At 35.8% G+C, this 18,389-nt stretch overlaps 3 protein-coding genes across 4 annotated transcripts; 1 reads left to right on the top strand and 2 right to left on the bottom strand.

Annotated features, from left to right (window-relative positions):
- Positions 1–1,119: 1,119 nt before the first annotated feature.
- Positions 1,120–4,174, top strand: LOC142525209 (stearoyl-[acyl-carrier-protein] 9-desaturase, chloroplastic-like). Its single transcript, XM_075629404.1, has 3 exons — positions 1,120–1,443; positions 2,824–3,328; positions 3,478–4,174. Exons 1-3 carry the CDS (start codon positions 1,334–1,336, stop codon positions 4,036–4,038), a joined length of 1,176 nt encoding a protein of 391 aa, XP_075485519.1. The 5' UTR covers positions 1,120–1,333; the 3' UTR covers positions 4,039–4,174.
- A 101-nt stretch (positions 4,175–4,275) lies between these two features.
- LOC142525210 (uncharacterized) lies at positions 4,276–5,030 on the bottom strand. Its single transcript, XM_075629405.1, has one exon. It carries the CDS (start codon positions 4,950–4,952, stop codon positions 4,389–4,391), a length of 564 nt encoding a protein of 187 aa, XP_075485520.1. The 5' UTR covers positions 4,953–5,030; the 3' UTR covers positions 4,276–4,388.
- Positions 5,031–7,375: 2,345 nt separating this feature from the next.
- On the bottom strand, positions 7,376–16,149 carry LOC142525634 (uncharacterized). Of its 2 annotated transcripts, none has more exons than XM_075629966.1 (15): positions 15,970–16,149; positions 14,547–15,234; positions 14,066–14,378; positions 13,596–13,742; positions 13,380–13,468; positions 13,162–13,257; positions 11,634–11,760; positions 11,072–11,136; positions 10,815–10,989; positions 10,117–10,311; positions 9,987–10,034; positions 9,204–9,350; positions 8,982–9,064; positions 8,076–8,191; positions 7,376–7,667 (listed from the first exon to the last, which is right to left on the bottom strand). In XM_075629966.1, exons 2-15 carry the CDS (start codon positions 15,143–15,145, stop codon positions 7,588–7,590), a joined length of 2,280 nt encoding a protein of 759 aa, XP_075486081.1. In that variant the 5' UTR covers positions 15,146–15,234; positions 15,970–16,149; the 3' UTR covers positions 7,376–7,587. The 2 variants fall into 2 exon arrangements, with proteins under 2 accessions (XP_075486081.1, XP_075486082.1); XM_075629967.1 differs by having other exon boundaries at positions 16,023–16,140.
- Between the last annotated feature and the right edge of the window lie 2,240 nt (positions 16,150–18,389).

The raw sequence follows: 18,389 nt of genomic DNA, 5'->3' as shown, positions 1-18,389 counted from the left end.
GAAGATCTGTCTAACAAAATTGACATGTAAAACGATCTCATTGAAGTTTTTGTGTATCTAAAATACTTATCAAACCCTTACTATTGTTTCAACTTAACATTTGGTCATCAACCCAATGCATCGTATGCTCCTTGTATAATATACATAGGTCAAATGTTGTACATGAAGTGCCATTGCGTCATGAGTGGTTGATTTATGACTCATAATATCACAATTTATGGTAATAAAGTCACGGGGCCTCACAATAAAAATGCAAAATATTAAAACACGAAAATACAAAAAAAAAAAAAAATAGAAGTTCTGGAAACAACACTATGAATCCGGATGTAAGGAATTATATCTATATATACCTACAATATTTTTAATTTTTTTGAGAAATTGGAGAACTTATTGATCTGCAAAAATATCGATGTAGTGTTTTTATTTGGATTATATTTAAATACAATGTAACCAACCTAAAAAAAAATTGGAACCGCAAAGGGGCAAAAAACGTCACGATTAGAAGTGGTCTTCAAAATTTCTCGAAAGTGGGGTTGAGAAAGAGAAATGTTGAAATTATGGGGAAGAGGGAAGACAGGTGGGAAGATAAATAGGACATGGAAGATTTTTTTTTTTTTTTTTTTGTTTAATATCAAAGTTACCCACCCCTTCCTAGTTAAAATATGAACTAACAAAACAACGATATATCTTATATTTGAGTCACTCGTGAACAAATATTATTTTTTATGTTAAAAGTATTATTTGTTATTAGAAATATAGACAAGATTAATCAATTTCACAAATAAAGATTTGTAAAATCGTTCAAAAAAAAATCTATTAATTATAAAATAGTAAGATAGTACGAATGGAAAGATATATATTTGAAGTCCTAAAACCAAGATTTGTCCAAGTCATGCCCAACTTATCTATCCCGACTTCTAAGATTCCCAAACTCACAAACAAACCTATTTTTTTATACTTTCAACTGATCTTTTATACTTAAAATTCCATATATTTTTTTTTGGGGAAAAAAAACAAGAATTAAATAATAAGTGCGAAATAAAGGGGCAGTAAGTTACGAGGTTGGACATCATAGGAAACATCGACAAAGGAAACTTGCAAAAAAATCATTGGCATTCATTCAAACCCAGGTGTCCCTTATTTCGCCTCATTTCACTGCGTCGGCGCCTCTGCACCGTTCACTTGTCCCTTCTTCAATTCCTCTCTGCTTTACTCAGACCACAGCACAGACCGCTACAACCCTGTTTCATTACATTCCTTCATTCTTTCGTTCATCTATAAAGAAAGCAAGTCGTCGAAATATTCTTTTGCATTTGTCAAAATTTTGAAGAAAATGGCGCTTCAATTCAGCAGCTTCACACCCAGAAGCATGCCTTCGTTTCTTGGCTCCCACTGCGGATCTCACAAAATTATCATGGCTTCGACGCTTCATTCTCCCTCGCGGTAAGTTTTCTTGTTTTCTGGTGGATAGCGAGGTTGCATATGTTTGATTTTATTCTGTCAGAAAAATAAAATTGCCGAGATTCTAGCCAATGGCTGATGATTTCCTAGTATTCGCTGATTAAGTGTTTCATGTTTCTGCAAATGAAAACTGATGCATGCATGCATGACTTATTTCCATCCAGTGAAGTTTAAACTTCTTTTTTTTATGAACATGCAACGAATATCGTATTCTTTAGTCTTCTGATGTTTTTTTTTTTAGAAAAATAAAATCTTTGAAAGTTAAATAGCATTGGGAAAAATTAAATTATATGAATTAAACAAGTTATCTGTTAATTGATTGTTTGAAATATCATTACATAATAGAGTGAAATCGAGATTTGATAAAGTATCAGCATCCTTTGCACGAATGTATATATATATGCACATATATATTGTGTTAAATATTTTTTTTTACTAATTTTAAATTTATGGTTATGTGATATTTTTTATATAAGAGTGAAGTGACCATTTACAATTTTAGAAGTTTAATTTTGTTAAAGATAAATTTTTTTTAGTAATTTTGGAAAGTTGTCTAGATATGCATGTTAGCTATAGGTGATTTAGAAATTTACTAAAATATATTTTCATTGAATAAATATGGATTAATTTTGTAATTTGAGAGACCTATTCTTGGTATCTACAGAAAATTTATGGAGATTGTGAGGTGGTCATGGTTTCTGATATCGTCAATGACAGCTTGTTTGCCTTAAGCATATTGTAACAATATTCTTGACCTTTTCTTTACATGCAAATTGAGTAGTTGGTATGATTTGTTCAGTTCTTTCTTGATTTGGACACTTAATTTTGTGATACTGCTTTCCATCAAATATTATTTTGGTCTCATCTGCCTTTCTGTATCATCCTACCTCCTCCTTCTAACTACCTAGTTTCCTCCTAGATGAACACAAACAAATAATGGGATAGATCCATGATAAAATCGCATTCATTCGACATGGTAATGTAACTTCCCAAGGACTGATTTGTTGAGATACTTCCAAAATCCTTGTGATCTTTGAAAGCCCGACAATCCTAAAAACTTGGCTGAGTAGAAGAGTTTCACCTTAAAGAACTGAGCAACACATGGGGCAAGACAGGGGTGCTAAACAAGATCTCGGTCTGTTGCGAGCCATAAATTCGACAATTTTGCCATAGCATTCGGTGAAAATTAAATAAAATTAACACCATGTGTAGGCTTAAAAAATTATATATTCCTCACCATCTGAGGAATCTGTTTTTATTTTCTTAAGTTTTCTTTGAGGTATATAGTGTGAGTGATTACCAAACGCATATCATATCACAACCATAAAATTTATATCCTAGCTTCGTGTTTGGCGAATGCAGAGAAACCAGAAACATCAAAATGCCTTTCAGTCCACCACGAGAAGTACATGTTCAGGTTACTCATTCCATGCCATCAGAAAAGCGTGAAATCTTCAATTCTCTTAAAGATTGGGCTGAAAGTAACCTCTTGGTGCTCCTAAAGCACGTTGAGAAGTCTTGGCAGCCTAGTGACTTTTTACCAGACCCTGCTTCAGAAGGGTTCGAAGACCAAGTCAAGGAACTGAGGCAAAGATCAAAAGAAATCCCTGATGACTATTTTATCGTGTTGGTTGGTGATATGATTACAGAGGAAGCGCTTCCGACTTATCAGACCATGATTAACACCTTAGATGCAGTTCGAGATGAGACGGGTGCAAGCCCCACTCCTTGGGCTATTTGGACTAGAGCATGGACTGCTGAAGAGAATAGGCATGGGGACCTTCTCAACAAATATCTTTATCTTTCCGGACGCGTTGACATGAAGCAAATAGAAAAAACCACACAATACCTGATCGGTTCGGGCATGGTGAGATCTTATCAGTCAATGGCACTCGCAATGGGTTTTACTTGTGAAAACATATTATGCTGCAAATGTCGATGAATATGTTTGTGAAAAATTTTATATAGTCTTTAGTTAAAATATTTGTTTCCCTTCATTCGGTTATTAATTGGCAGGATCCTCGAACGGAGAACAACCCGTATCTTGGATTCATCTACACTTCATTCCAAGAAAGAGCAACTTTCATTTCTCATGGTAACACCGCAAGGCTCGCCAAGAAACACGGGGACTGGAAACTGGCCCAGATATGTGGCACAATAGCAGCAGACGAGAAACGCCACGAGACTGCCTACACCAAAATCATCGAAAAGCTGTTTGAGGTCGACCCAGATGGCACAATACTGAGTCTTGCTGACATGATGAGGAAAAAAATCACCATGCCTGCTCACCTAATGTATGATGGCAATGACAACAATCTTTTTGAGCACTTCTCCTCTGTGGCACAAAGGCTTGAAGTTTACACAGCCAAGGACTATGCTGATATCTTGGAATTCTTGGTAGGAAGGTGGGCGGTGGAGAAGTTGACCGGTCTTTCCGGTGAGGGGCGTAAAGCTCAGGAGTTTGTTTGTGGTTTGCCTGCAAGGATTAGAAAGTTGGAAGAGAGGGCATCAGCTAGGGCAAAGCAGACGTCGTATGTTCCCTTCAGTTGGGTTTTTGGTCGAGAAATCAAGGTTTGAAAAAGTTCTCTTTTTTCTTCTCTGTTTTCGAGATATGCATTTCTAGCTTCTTTATTGTAGTTCTTGTTAATTTTGTTTCGAATGAAGCCGAATCTCTGCTTATAATATAGAACTCAAATTTTGAGTTACGGTTGAATTCAGCGTCGATTGGAATCATAACTCAGATATATGTTCCATCATATCATAAATCATAAATGAAAGAAATATTGAGTCCTTAAGCCTTTACTCGGAAAGAACTGGAACAGATGAATACTTTCGAAACTTTATAACAACAAATCATTATATAACCCTCGAGCAAATCAACAAAGAATTAAACAAATAGAACAACAAACAGTAAATAAAATCCTCAGTTAGACCTTACAAGGCCATGGCAGAGTCTTCAAATCTTCATCGTCCTGAACCTTTCCACTCCTCATCGCGTAACTATTATTCGACTCCACATGAGCATAATAATTCAAGCAGAAGGCCAGAGTTAGCACCACCCACTCCAGGCAGAATACCAGGATGCTTAACCCTCCCGCCAGCTTCAGTATCACCACGCCGTCTTCTTCCCTGACATACGAATTCAGCTTTCCCAGGAAATCCGCCGGTCGAGTGAAGATCAGCACGGACACCGACCCCTGGAAAATGGCCGTCAGAACGGTGGCCACCATGTGTGCGCCGTAGAACTTGGTGGCAGATCTCGAATCTCCCCTGGCTGCGGCGGCGCAGCCAGATATTGCACCGATGATGGTGATAATGTGGAGGAGGACAAGGAGGAAGCCGCAGAGGGATGGGATGAGCCGGAGTGAGAGAGTGAGGAAAATGCAGCTGGAAGCGGCGCCAAGTAAAATGTAGTTGCAGAGAAGGAACACTTTGTGTGTGTGATGGTGCTCTGAGGAGCTGCTGCTGCTGCTGTCGATTGAAAATCCCATTATTTATTTTTGGAAGAATATAATATGATTGAATTGAGAGAAGATTTGAAGACAGAGAGATTGAGAAACAGCGGTGATTAGTGTGGGTTTATATAGGGGTTGCTGCTGCTGCTCCTTCAACGGTCATTTTTCAAATATGACCGTTGCGGAGAAAATAAGAAAACAATCATTGTGTACTAACCAGTTGTCCATATTTTCACACACATATATATATTGCTATAATTTTAATATTAATTATAATATTTTATAATGCAAGAGAGAAAATGTTTTGTATTTTTATGTGGTTTGCATCAAATATTCTTAATGAGCCTTTGCAAACCAGTTTTTTCTCAAAATGTAAAAATGTATAATTTTTATTTGAGTAGGTCTCTTGTGAGACGGTCTCACGAATCTATATCTGTGAGACGGGTCAATCCTATCGATATTCACAGTAAAAATTAATATTCTTAGTATAAAAAATAATATTTTTTAATGAATGACCCAAGTAAGAGATATGTCTCACAAAATACGATTCATAAAACCGTCTTACACAAATTTTTGCCTCTCTATTTATTGGCACTCAAAATATAGAAGATATAATTTAAAAAGACAACTTTTAATTTGAAAACAAAAACAGATTAGTTGAATGGCTAATTTCTGGGAATTTTTCAGGTTTGGGCAGTTTTTATTTTGAGAATTTTGCAGGAATCTATTACTTCATCTTTTTCTTCCCCGAAGCCCTAATCCCCAATCAGTTCCTTCATGGAATGTTTATTGTGATATTTATTTATATTTGTTATATGTGTGTGCATGTGTGGGTGTATATACGGGATTTATTCAATTTTTACCAGTATTATTTTAATATTTTTCTACACTATAATTATTGAAAGAAAATGTGGATCTGCAATTTAAGATTGACACAAACTTGTATGAGACGGTCTCACGGGTCGTATTTTGTGAGATGGATCTCTTATCTGAGTCATTAAAAAAAATATTATTTTTTATGCTAAGAGTATTATTTTTTATTGTGAATATCAGTAGGTTTGACTCGTCTCACAGATAAAGATTCGTGAGACCGTCTCACAAAAGACCTATTCTTTAAGATTAATGAATGCCACCAAGTAGGAGTAGTTTGTTTATTTCCATTTGATGTTGAAATCATACTTTTTTGCAAATTTTTAGTTTATATTTATTTTTGTGACAATTGATGACATTAGACTCTAGCAGTCACCTGACTGCAGGAATCTTGCCTTCAATACACTGAAAAGGGGTCACTTCTCTTGTAATCAATGCAGATTCGAAAAGTTGATGAATCCTCTCTTGGTCATACTGAAAGGGCAGTAGTATAGGCCAAGATTCCAGCCCCACAGGATCTGGGCCATTGATTTTAAAGAAATTGGTGAACCCCACATATGCGTGATTAAAATTAGACATTTGATCTTCTCACGAGGGCAGTGCCCCACAAGGTAGGGTGAAATCTTCCCTAAAAAAGTTTGCGCATATTTGGAAATGATCGGAGGGGTTTTCAAAGAATGGCTTGATTCTTGCTTCAAAACTTGTTACAGTGGCAGAGTTCTCTTGTTGAAGACTTTTTTGATGATGCTAAAGTGGATAAGAAAGAGTTTTGATCCCTAATCAAAGTCGTGTGGCAATAAATATATTGAGAACTTTCAATTTCCCAATTTGCTAAGTTGATTACCACCCCAACCATTTGGAAATTGAAGGAACATATCTTGTACTATCTCATGGATATACTTGATCGAGCGAGATTTGATGTAATTTTTCGCTTCTCAATCATTGTCATAGTTGTCATCCTAACGATGTTTTAAAAGAAGCTCGATATGTTCAAAGTCATACCTTAAAGCTCAATGATCCATTTTATCACGACAATGATGGTGTGCACGAACAAATATCGCACCACCAAATATTCCAAGCTGTAAATCGACGGACAAGTGAGAATTATGAAAATTTTCTTCAAAGATTTACAAGGGAGATTTAAAATGCAATTTTTTTTTTTTGTAGAATTCTATTAATCAGATATGTCGAAGTGGAAATAATTTACCTCCATTAGTGTTAAGTGAGTAGGTCTCTTGTGAGACGGTCTCACGAATTTTTATCTGTGAGACGAGTCAACCCTACCTATATTCACAATAAAAAGTAATAATTTTAGCATAAAAAGTAATATTTTTTCATGGATGACTCAAATAAGATATCCGTCTTACAAAATACGACCCGTAAGACCGTCTACACGAGTTTTTGCTGTGTTAAGGTACTATAATGGTGAACACAAGAGATCTAGCTATGTCTAGAAGGTTTATATTTTCTCTTTCTTTCCTTTACATTTTTTGTGGTGTATGAACACAAGAGGTGTAATGAATTATACACTTTTTTCAAACAAAAAGACACCAAACTTTGATTAAAATATGTTCTCATTATCGCTTCAATACACTTCAACTCTTTCTTCCTTTTTTTTAGAACAAGCAATATATTAGTCGCAAATATCGTTCAGTAATTTCTTGTAACTAAGAAGGAGAACAAAAAAATTTCCAAATTACACGAAAAGGAATCGAAGTGCAAAGATGTCCACTGACAAAAGGCAAAAAAATGAAATTTACCAAAGCACAACGAACCAGAAAATTTAATTGATCAACAGAGATCAGGCCTCAGCTTTTTTCGCTTCTGCATCTTCTGTTTGATCGGCTAATTTAACGATATCTTCCACAAGAATTTTGCCCTCTGTTAAAAGTAGAAAAAGTGGAAAAGTGAGTTAGAAACCAAATATCAGGACCGTAAAAATTGGCAATCATGCTGAGCGCTAAATTGGATATCCCCCTTGCTGTAGGGTGATTCAAACTAATATCTTCTGATTTCTTGAGAGCTTCAAGCCCTCAACTCAACACAACTTTAGCAACAGTACTTGTCCATTTAAAAAAAAAAAACAGCACAAATTCTTACATCAATGGAGGGTGGGTCAAATCTCCATGTAGTGAATATAATTGACACGGTACACGTCCAACATTCACGTGGAGGGCTCAAAACTCCCCAAAAGAATAGATTGAGTTGTCATGACTTCAAAATTTATGCTACATGCAAAGTGCAAACCTTTGGTTTGTACCAAAATAATTAACAAACGTGTGTGCGAACCTCTATCCTTGGAAAGATTGCTGATAAATTCTTGAATACCCTCCTTATCTAGGGTGTCTTTAAGGTACATAGCAGCTGATGCTACCTCCTCAGGAGTCACTTTGCCATCATAATCCCTGCCAACGGATATCAAAGCAAATAGTTACAGGATGCCGGATAAGATTTTCATTACCAATTGAGTTTGCAATCTCTAGGTATTAGAAATTTTTTCAGACAATTCGGAATGCCAGAAAAGTCTTGTTTAATTTCTACAAAAAATCAATGAACGGGTAGAAATTATTAAAGCATAAAGAGAGAATTTTTATGTGAACTAAAGAAGCAAGATGACATTTCATTAATTTTTAAAGAAACTGAAGAAAAAGGTAGGTTTTCCAGAAAATATAGAAATTTCGAAACCACTATTGTGTTGTTTAAATTGCCCAAAAGTAGTAAAGTTACAGATATTTCGATGGAAACACGGGATGTCATCAAAAACACAGTTTTATACCAGGAAGTCGGTCATAAAGTGGCAACTTAGTTATAAAAAAAAAAAAAGCAAAGTCATAAACCATGTCTATAACCACCAAGCTGACTTCAAGATCACTAGAATAAACATGAAGTCACGAAAAAAATTCAGCCTCATTCTATGAACCGCATGACGCTGAAACCGTGGTGACAATTCTGAAGGAATTTTCTCACTTCTCAAGCACAACATCCCATATCCAGTAACACGTTTAACTTCTTGAGCATAGTAACTCTACGCTCTTCAATTACGCAAGCAAAAAACACTTACTTTTCCAAAAGACATGAAAACAAAGTAAAACATATTGGACGGGCATTGAGCACATAATTATATGAACACAGAAATTGAAAGTTGCGCTGTACTAAACTTTGGAAACACCTTTGCCAATCTGCAAATTCTATTACCTGTCAAGCAACCTCCAACGATCACCAATTTTGGCATCCACGTCATCTATTTCCTTTTCAAGCTTTTGAAGCATAACATCAACCTAGCAGGTAAAATCCAAGTAAATTTTTGAAAATCTATGCATATGTTTCCTACATCTCTATTCAATGCAAATAGTCACGTGTTATCATATTAAAAGCATATTAAATAGTGAATCCAGAATATCCATAAATTAGCCTTGCCCTGTTTATAAGCGCTGAAGAAACTTTATCGCCAGCAGTTTCCTCAGGAGCAAGATCACTTTCCTCTCTGGCTGCTATATAAGCCTTTTTGGCTTCTTCTTCTCCATCAGTACCCTCATTCTGAACCACACTATTGTACAACTCTATCTGCAAATTACATTTCAAAGTGGGATCACAAAATAGAGCTTAAAGTGAGAATAGGTTTTGGACTAATGCGTACCATGGACAAAAATGAGATGCATGAAGAGATGAGAGATCAAGATTCAGGCGAGATATGCATATAATCACCAAATTTCCTCATTTCACCAGACCATCAGCACAAGATCCAAATGTTAAGCACCATGGCATTCTATTGTTAATTCTATAAACTTATATCACCAGAAATCACTCTATGCCAAAAAGCTATACTTGATAAATGTAACTACTATGTTCATAGCTTATGTAATGAAAAATGACTTTCAAGCCCTTTACCTACAACATACATGCAAGTAGGCATTTCCAATTGACAGAACAAAGAAAAAGTACCACTAACAGCGTTAAATTAGAAAGAAGGAAAAGACCCAGGAAGTTAATGGCACAAAAAGATGTGATCGTAAAAAGATTGGATGAAATGAGAATTGAGATAAAGACCTAACGGGAGAAGATAAATAAAGACTTGACAGTGCTGAATTATGGTGCAATTTATACTTTAAAGAAAACCAATTACCAGGCACGAAACACAATAGCAATCTTTAGGTCTTTTGCTCCCTAGCTAAAATGGTAAAAAACCAAAGGAACAAATACCTCTTTGTTGACAAGTCGCAAGAACTCCTCACGCTCCCTGCTTACAGACTGAAAAGGTAGCAAAACAAATAAAAAGTTTATGACAGGGATGCCATTTAGCAACAGATAACAATCAAGAACGAAGTCACACCGATGCTGATGCTAGAACAGCCAATGCACGGCTAAGCTCACAAAGTTGCTCTTGTTTATCCAAAGTTTTAGCTTTTTCATGCTCTTCTGTTTCTTTTGCAGTAGCGGTCATCATCTCTTCCAAGGCTACATCCTTCTGGCCTATGACAGATTCCTTCAACCTAGCTTGCTCCTCCTCCTCTTTCTCTTCTTCCTCCTAATAATAAACTCTACTGTTACTGATAAAAATGAGAAGAAAAACTTTGTGACGGAAACTTTACCAAGGTCACATTCACACACACACGCTCACACAAAAGAGAGAAATTTTTAGCTGATCAAAAGATTGAAATAACAATTTTATAACATATAGTTAAATAGAGCACATTATTGGCATCTAGAACCCAATGAGCAAATATGATTTTAAATCATGACAGCATTATAAACTACTAGGGTGTGGACCAGATTAAGACACCGTAATGCAGATCTAAAGTCGTTGATACATTCCAGAAATGCTTTCCAGCTTTGTCGATATTTTCAATGGAAACAGAAAAAATCGTGGGAGATATTTGAAGAGAAAAGTATCATAATTGATCAAAGAAGATTTTTGTGGTTATCTTTCCACTCCCATTTTTGCACTCAGCTCATTGATACGCTGGCAGGCACAATATCTTCTTTCCATGGAAATGAGATATAATCAAACAATTAAGAGCCTAATCGGACCTTAATTAATTCTTCTTGCATTTCTAGGAACTCTAACTTTCTCCTCCTTTCAGAGACTGAATCCTCTGAAGGCAAAGATGTGATGCCAACAGTGTCCACAACTTCATCAGGCAGGGATGAGAGCGTAGCTTGAACAGCTTCTTCTGGCTTTACTTTACCAGAGACGCTGAACGCTCTGGAACAAGATCCCAAAATAAAATATTAAAAATCAATAATGTTTGGCATTCACCCTCATAGCTTGTGGAAGTTTTAGTTACCTGGAAAGAATTAATAAAGATGATGGTACTGAATGGTTGAGAGATAAGTCCAGCCAATCTCGCAACTGCAAACAAATATAAATATCCATCCAATGGGAGATACCAGTGAACCTTTTATTAACTCAAGAAAATAAAGTATACTGGAAGATTCCAATCCGCAGATTCAGAAAAGGAAAAGCACTGCTGAAATACAAAGTCGATAATGGGCTGAGAAATTGCAGCAAATTATGTTACCGTAATAACTATATGAAATGAAAACATAGAGCTAAACATGCATTTGTAGAAGGAAACTAACAACCACCCTCAACCTATCAAGCACGGACTTATAACAATCCTGGCAAAAACCACTCAAACTATACTTTTTATTAAAATAGATCCTTATGTTTCCAAATAGAGAGTGCATACTTTCAGGCTGTCACTTATATCAAAGATTTATCAACTTCCGTGTCCTCATTTTTACACCAACACGATGTGATAGCTTTATAAAAGAAATAGGTATCCATCATAAATATTAGTGCATTTAGGCACACTTGTGCCTGTCACTTTGAAATATTGAAGCAACCTGTTGCCGCATTTCGTCAACTGAAAGTAATCCAAGTAAGCCACGATCTCGACATGCTTGACGAAGCTCCTCCTCGGTAAGAGATTCAATCCCCTCGGATTGAATCATTGTGTCATCAATCTTGATCCTTAAAAAAAAGCCACAAGAAAAAAGATTGCTTTGGCATGAACCACATTTTGTTGAGTACTTCAATATTTACAATATACAGGTATACAAGTTCGCCATTCCTCGTTCAAACAACATGAATCTCTCTCAGTGTCCAATAATACACTACCTTTCTTCACATGATCAATCAATCTAGCAAAAACTATGGGGAAGCTTGAAAACTTCAAGACTAGAATAAAAGGATATCTTAAAATGATGAAATGTAATATTCCGACGACAAATAAAAAATTGATTGGTGATATGTCATTTATATTGTGCAGAAAATTGTTTAATATTATGATGTTTCCGCATAATCAAATGAGATTTTACTTTACTTCTGGCATTTTACAAACATCTAGTCCAGACATAACCAGAGGTAGAAATAGACACTGAACTGAGGAACAAAGCATACGTGGAATGGTAATAATATACACACACCGATATTTGTGTGTGTGAAATAAATTTTTATTTGCAGGGCTGTATATAAATATATCTTGAGACTTGAGTAATACAATTACACTCTCTTTTTATCTTGAGACTTGAATAATACAGTTTCACTCTCTTTTTAAACATTAACTTTTGGACATTATTCCAAATTGAACTGCATACTTGTGAACAGATAAAAGAACATGTTTTTGAACCTTTTATTTGCAAAGTCTAAGGGAAATAATTATGAATCATCAATCAAGTGATCAAAACCTTCAACTTCATCTCAATTTTAGCTAGCACTTTCTTCCGTGATTGAACTTTTTTCCACCATGCCTTTCTCCATCACAATTCACCAGACTACCCCAGTCTCTGGAATTCACTCCTGTTCTTCACTCAAACTGTTGTGCTCTACCTAATCCCATTTCTCATTGCCACTTTCTAACTTGCTTTTGTTTAAATATCCAGTAATTGCTCCCTACCCATTTCTTTCGCTTGAAAAAACATTTCGGAGCTCAGTTACATTTTATTCCTTCTACTTAAGGGGAAACATATCAAATACCTCATCAAAAGAATAATAAGGTCCACCAAAAAATTCAGAATGTGTGAAACACGGTGGCGGCAAAAAATCCTCTCTCAACCATTCCCATACTATCCAAATACCCTATCAAACCCTCTTAAAAAAACACCTTCCAAACCTAAGAACAATTTCGTACTTGATTCAATATATCCATGGGAGTAGAATTCACTATTTGAATAATATGTATAAAAAAAACGAACCTGATCAAATATTATCCAGTACAAACCCAAGTTGACAACCAACTTACCAGTAGTAGTGCAGTTGGCTCCTTGGGTTCGAGTCACACTAAGACCATGCATGTGTAAAGAAATCCAAAACACGAACCACCATTACCAAATCATTAAACACGAACATTCATGTGTAAATAAAATAGCTTACTTTTGAAGTCTCTTTCGAAGCATATAGCGAAGATATGCATCAGTACCACCGTATATACCAATGCCCATATATTTGCACATGGTCATCAACCGGGGTCTGCATCAAAGAAATAATTTGATCTTTCACATCAACGAAACATCAACACCAGCTACATTGTTGGGCCACCGGCTACATGAAAAAGATAGAATCCAAAAAATGGAAGAAAACCAAATAATTACCTGCTGATGTTATCCAGAGTAAGTTCATCATTAAACAATTTGGCAAAGCCTAAAATTTCCTCGTTGGAGACCCCGGCCCCCCTCCTGACCTGGTCAAGACTCAAGAATTAAGAGAGCAATATCAAAATGTTGGAGCTTCTCAAAGAACTGCCGTCTTTTTTTCAGAAAATCAGAAAACAATAAGGTGAAAGATAAAACGCATAGTAAGTTTCTAGCCTTGTTCATAAATTCATCAAGATCTTCAGCAGTTTTCTTTATTTCTCCACTTCTTGAGTTTTGAACTTCCTTTGCCATTTCTTTTACAGTGTCTTGAAGAAACTTTGCATATTCTATCCTCGCATTCAGCCTCTTCTTCAGGGCTTCCTGTTTTAAAGCATTTTATCCAAGATTAATATGTAATTCAAGGGACGTATAAAAAACAAGAGACTTAATTTTAAACCAGAAGACATCTATATTTGATTGTTCTAGATAAAATTTTGAGCTGGGTATTTTAAATTTTCCTTGCATGATAAGACAAATGTAAAAGGTGAACAAATACACAACTTCCGGAAGTAAAAAGTAAGGGCCAAGGAAATGAGGTAGAAACAAAAAGTAAGGGCCGCAGAGATGAGGAAACAAAATAAACATCTGACAGTGAAAGGGACGTGGACAAAAGCTAAAGATATCTTTCAGCTAAATAAATCTACCTGTTCTTTCATCTTGTCCTGGAAGGTCGACGGCAGCATGTTGGGGAACAACTTAAGGAATACAGGAAGTAAAAATTCCATGAATGGTACTATAATAAAGACTGCAAAAGGAACCAGCCTAAAAATGTCGGCTGTTGTTCTTGTGAGCTGTTGCCTCTCTCTCCTGGAAAGAGTCTTCCCACTAGCAAGTTTTAACAATAGTCTTGAGCATATCCTCACATCAGCCCAAAGTAGCTTTGTACCCAACCAATAGTGTTGCAACGTAGATTTAAACTCATCTTTCCAGTAATGCAATTTTTTTGCCCAATCAGCCCTACCATAAGAGGATAAAAATCAACATAATTCATAAAATATATTTGAAGACAACAGAAACAAAAAAGACATGAGCTTTTTTATTTCAACCATTCCTACAATATAGGTTGACCAGAAAACATGATGATTTAGTTTTGGGACAAGAGAAACGGAGAACACAAAGATTTACCTGCTCATAGAGGCAACAGCCCTTAAAGCTGGGCCAATTCCGAGAAGCATGGTCCACATCTTCTTTAGAATAGATTTATCAACTTTCTTAGATTCTTGCAGCTGCTTGGCTTTTGCTTTGGCTTTAACTGAGCTCAAGCCTTCAACCGCCTGATCACATTCTTCTGGTGAAGGCTCCTTCTTTTGCTTAACAGCTGGTTCTTCATTTTTATCATCACCACTACCTGTTTCAGGCTGACCGGCCACAGCAGAGGAAAAAGTATGTGCATACTCTGTTGTCCACCCATATCCAAAAGGGGAAAATTTTATTTGCATTTCAACCCCACGGTGCAAAGATGGGACACCAAATAAGTGGTGCTCAACACATTTTCTAATTAAAAAACATGGTATTCCATCTTTGGTTGGAGAATTGGAATCTTTTTTGTCTCTAAGGTTTGCACTAGACGATGAATGACCCGCAGCCCAGCTCCAATGTTGTGAATGACAAATCCCCAACGTGTTTCCATACTCAGAACTCAAAAATCTTTGAACCCAAAATGGAGACTGCCTGAGCGTAGCAATGAGATGATGTTTTCTTCGGAACAGTGTTCTAGACGACATAGTTAAGAACCTTGTAATGTTTAAATACAACTGAGACAGCACTCTCTGATGTACAAACACATTTAAATATTTCCAAGATGCACCTCAAGCTGCATAGTAGAGCTAGAATTAGTAAAAGCAAAAAAAAAAAATTTATTATAAAATTCAAAATAACAAGAAGCTATTGTAAGGTGTCCGTAACTGTTTTGAAATCCACTCCATTACTTCTTGTCTCTCAAAACTAGTGTTAAACACAAATTTGTGCCACTTCTCAATCCTTCCGATTAAGCTCAAAACTTGAGGCAAATATGGATAAAACTATAAATTTCTCCTACTCCAAAAAACTGCAATTTTGCCACATATAAACAGGAAAAATCATCTTTCAAGTTTATCCAGTTCATTAATTAGTTAACGAAGTGCTGAAGAGTTTTTCACCATGACTTGGTTGAAATATAACTCCCGTCCACATTTTACAAACTTATAACCAAAATGAGGCACTCTTAGAGTACTGAAAGTAGTAGTTGAAATCCCATCTTCAGCTACACTATAACGTTTTTTCCTTTACGTCTGACATCAAATTTCTAAGATAAGCATTGCTATCACACACTATTAAAAAAAATCAAACAAACTTAAAGCTGCCACGCGTAACATCGCAGCAGATAAATAATTTTCACACTCAGAATCTAATCCACGGACACATTGAACAACGCCTTCTTCCTGTTTCTATTAAAAAAAATTGCGCATAAAAACCTCCTCGAAATAGGCTTGCATTAGACATCATACGATCGTTAATTTTTTCAAAAATAAATTGCTAAATTAGAAAATTAAATCTGAAGACAACAGACCTGAAAATATGAACATGATCAATGATTTAGAGGAAATTAAGAAAAAATCTCACTCCGACTGATTTTCCTTTGTTTCGTGTAGTTTCCTCTAATTTCTGTCGAAGAAAATTCAGCACATTATGGAAATCTGATTTTTGAGTATGGAAGGGGAGAGAGATTTTGGAAAGACAGCTTCGCGGTTGTACGTTTGGAGAGAATTTGCCCTTTGCTGACTTTTGTGTTGCTAGTCAAACGTACAACTTCATTTGGATATATTAATTATTTTTTTAATTATATCTATACTATCTATACTATTTTATCTATACTATTTTATTAAATTTGAGACACTTAGAGTAATAACTTTGGTGTCGTGGTCTGTTTTAATAATTATATATATAAATAAAATGGTAAAATTTTAATGTAAGTTATATGTAGTTCAACAGATAGAGCTATTGTTTCATAGGATTTATGTTATAAGTTCAATTCTCTTTGAGGTTGTAATGCTCGAGACTTAATTACTATAATCAGACATTGATTAATTGACAGAAGTGAGGTTATAGGAACTCAAATGAAGAAGCAGGGCATCGTTACAGTATAAGCCAAGATGTTAAACCGAACATCTCAAGATGTTGGCCAAGATTTTGAACCGAACATCTCAAGATGTTGGCCAAGATGTTGGACCGAACATCTCGCGCTCGGGCGGTTCTTCCCGAGCGGTGGAAAAGAACCGCCCGAGCGCCAATGCACCATGAGTTTACTTCTTGGACAGAATGTTTGGCGCTCGAGCGGTAGAATATTACCGCTCGAGCGCCACCTGGAAAACATGAAATGTGCCACGTTTTGTAAGCATGCAAGGTGGGATGTATATATATATATATATATTATGGGATGTATATATATATATATATATATATAATATATATATATATATATACATCCCACCTTGCATGCTATATATATATATATATATACACATATGTCTACTCTTCAGAATCTATCAGAACGAAGAACGAGCAAATCCTCTCGAAAACCTTATGCCTTTTAGTTTAAGAATTCGAAGGTTATGAAAGATCCGCCCGGCAGATTTTGAATCCGACTTCGGTACTGTGTTCCTATCGACGTAGGCTACAACTGGACGTAAGTTTTGCTACGTTTTGATATGATTTGGAATTATGGTATTGTCAGAATCTGATAGGATTCATATATGATGTTCTTGACATGTTAGACATCGTATAATCGAAACCGGACTGAAGAATAGATACCATATGAAATTGTTATGATTTTCAGAGTTGAGTTGATTGAGATTTGATATCAGAATTGAATTGTTATCAAACATGAGATGTTAGAATTGATATCTGACTGATATGGTAGTGCTGGATATATTGAAATTATGACATCATATTGTTAAAACAGAATTCGATTGAATTCTGATTATATCCAGTATTGATTGAGTGGTGTATTGATGCCGTACCCTCAATATTGTTATTGTCAGATTGAGTATAGACATGCTTGGGGTTCGAGACTTCGACAGAGTCAGAGTATCAGAAAGAAATGTATAAATTAATGTTGAGTTGAGATTGCACAACTCGAGTGAGGTTTGACTCGAGTCTCCCTAAATCACATACTTAGTTTATTGCATTGATATTTATAATTGATGAGATTGATGTTTGTAGTCTATTGATTTATAGCCACTGCATGTATTGACTACTGATTGTTTAGTCATTGGCTGATTCGCCTAGTCACCGGCTGATTCGTCTGGTTATTGGCTGATTCGTCTAGTTATCGACTGATTCGTCTAAACTTTGGCTGATTCGCTTAATTATTGGCTGATTCGTCTAGTTATTGGCTGATTCGCTTAATTCTTGACTGATTCGTCAATTCTGCGGCTGTTTCGCCAAGACACTGGATATATGAATTATATCGATGCCGTTTAGGGTTGATTCATTCCTATCGACTGAGATTCGATATAATTATCAATATCCAGACATTGGGATCCCTAGGTTAGAGTTGAGTCGAGTCTGAGACGACGCGTTGTTTGAGTCGAGTTGATTGGCTGCATGTGAATGATATTTGTTATATGCTTTTGTATATGTTTTTATATGATTGCATGTTTACATTGTTTATACTGGGATTTATTCTCACCGGAGTTATCCGGCTGTTGTCTTGTTTTGTATGTGTGCATGACAACATGTAGGACATGTTCAGGGTCGAGGAGATGAGGAAAGATCGTGATTAGAGTGGAGGCTCCGGACTTGGATTAGAGATAGGGTTGGACACTTGATATTAGCTGTTAAACCTTAGTTGAATAAATGTATGTAGTACAGGACTTGTACTTTTATACTGAGATGTATATATGTTTTATGTCACTACGTTCCGCATTTAAAAAAAAAATTAGACCATGTATTACTAATTGATTAATTAGTCCCAATGATGATTAAGAA

The sequence above is a fragment of the Primulina tabacum genome, chromosome 14 (assembly GCF_025594145.1).
Source record: "Primulina tabacum isolate GXHZ01 chromosome 14, ASM2559414v2, whole genome shotgun sequence".
Lineage (NCBI taxonomy): Eukaryota > Viridiplantae > Streptophyta > Magnoliopsida > Lamiales > Gesneriaceae > Primulina > Primulina tabacum.
This window is presented reverse-complemented; position numbering and strand designations above follow the sequence as displayed.

What these genes read in the sequence shown, in the direction of transcription:
- LOC142525634 (XM_075629966.1), bottom strand. Translation starts at nt 15,145, where the DNA reads ATGTCGTCTAGAACACTGTTCCGAAGAAAACATCATCTCATTGCTACG. An exon ending in TGCAAGAAGAATTAATTAAG is followed by an intron (nt 10,312 to 10,814) that starts GTCCGATTAGGC and finishes GTTTATTATTAG; the next exon opens with GAGGAAGAAGAGAAAGAGGA. An exon ending in CTTCAGCGCTTATAAACAGG is followed by an intron (nt 9,065 to 9,203) that starts GCAAGGCTAATT and finishes TTTACCTGCTAG; the next exon opens with GTTGATGTTATGCTTCAAAA.
- LOC142525209 (XM_075629404.1), top strand. Translation starts at nt 1,334, where the DNA reads ATGGCGCTTCAATTCAGCAGCTTCACACCCAGAAGCATGCCTTCGTTT. An exon ending in ACGCTTCATTCTCCCTCGCG is followed by an intron (nt 1,444 to 2,823) that starts GTAAGTTTTCTT and finishes TGGCGAATGCAG; the next exon opens with AGAAACCAGAAACATCAAAA. An exon ending in ACCTGATCGGTTCGGGCATG is followed by an intron (nt 3,329 to 3,477) that starts GTGAGATCTTAT and finishes ATTAATTGGCAG; the next exon opens with GATCCTCGAACGGAGAACAA.
- LOC142525210 (XM_075629405.1), bottom strand. Translation starts at nt 4,952, where the DNA reads ATGGGATTTTCAATCGACAGCAGCAGCAGCAGCTCCTCAGAGCACCAT.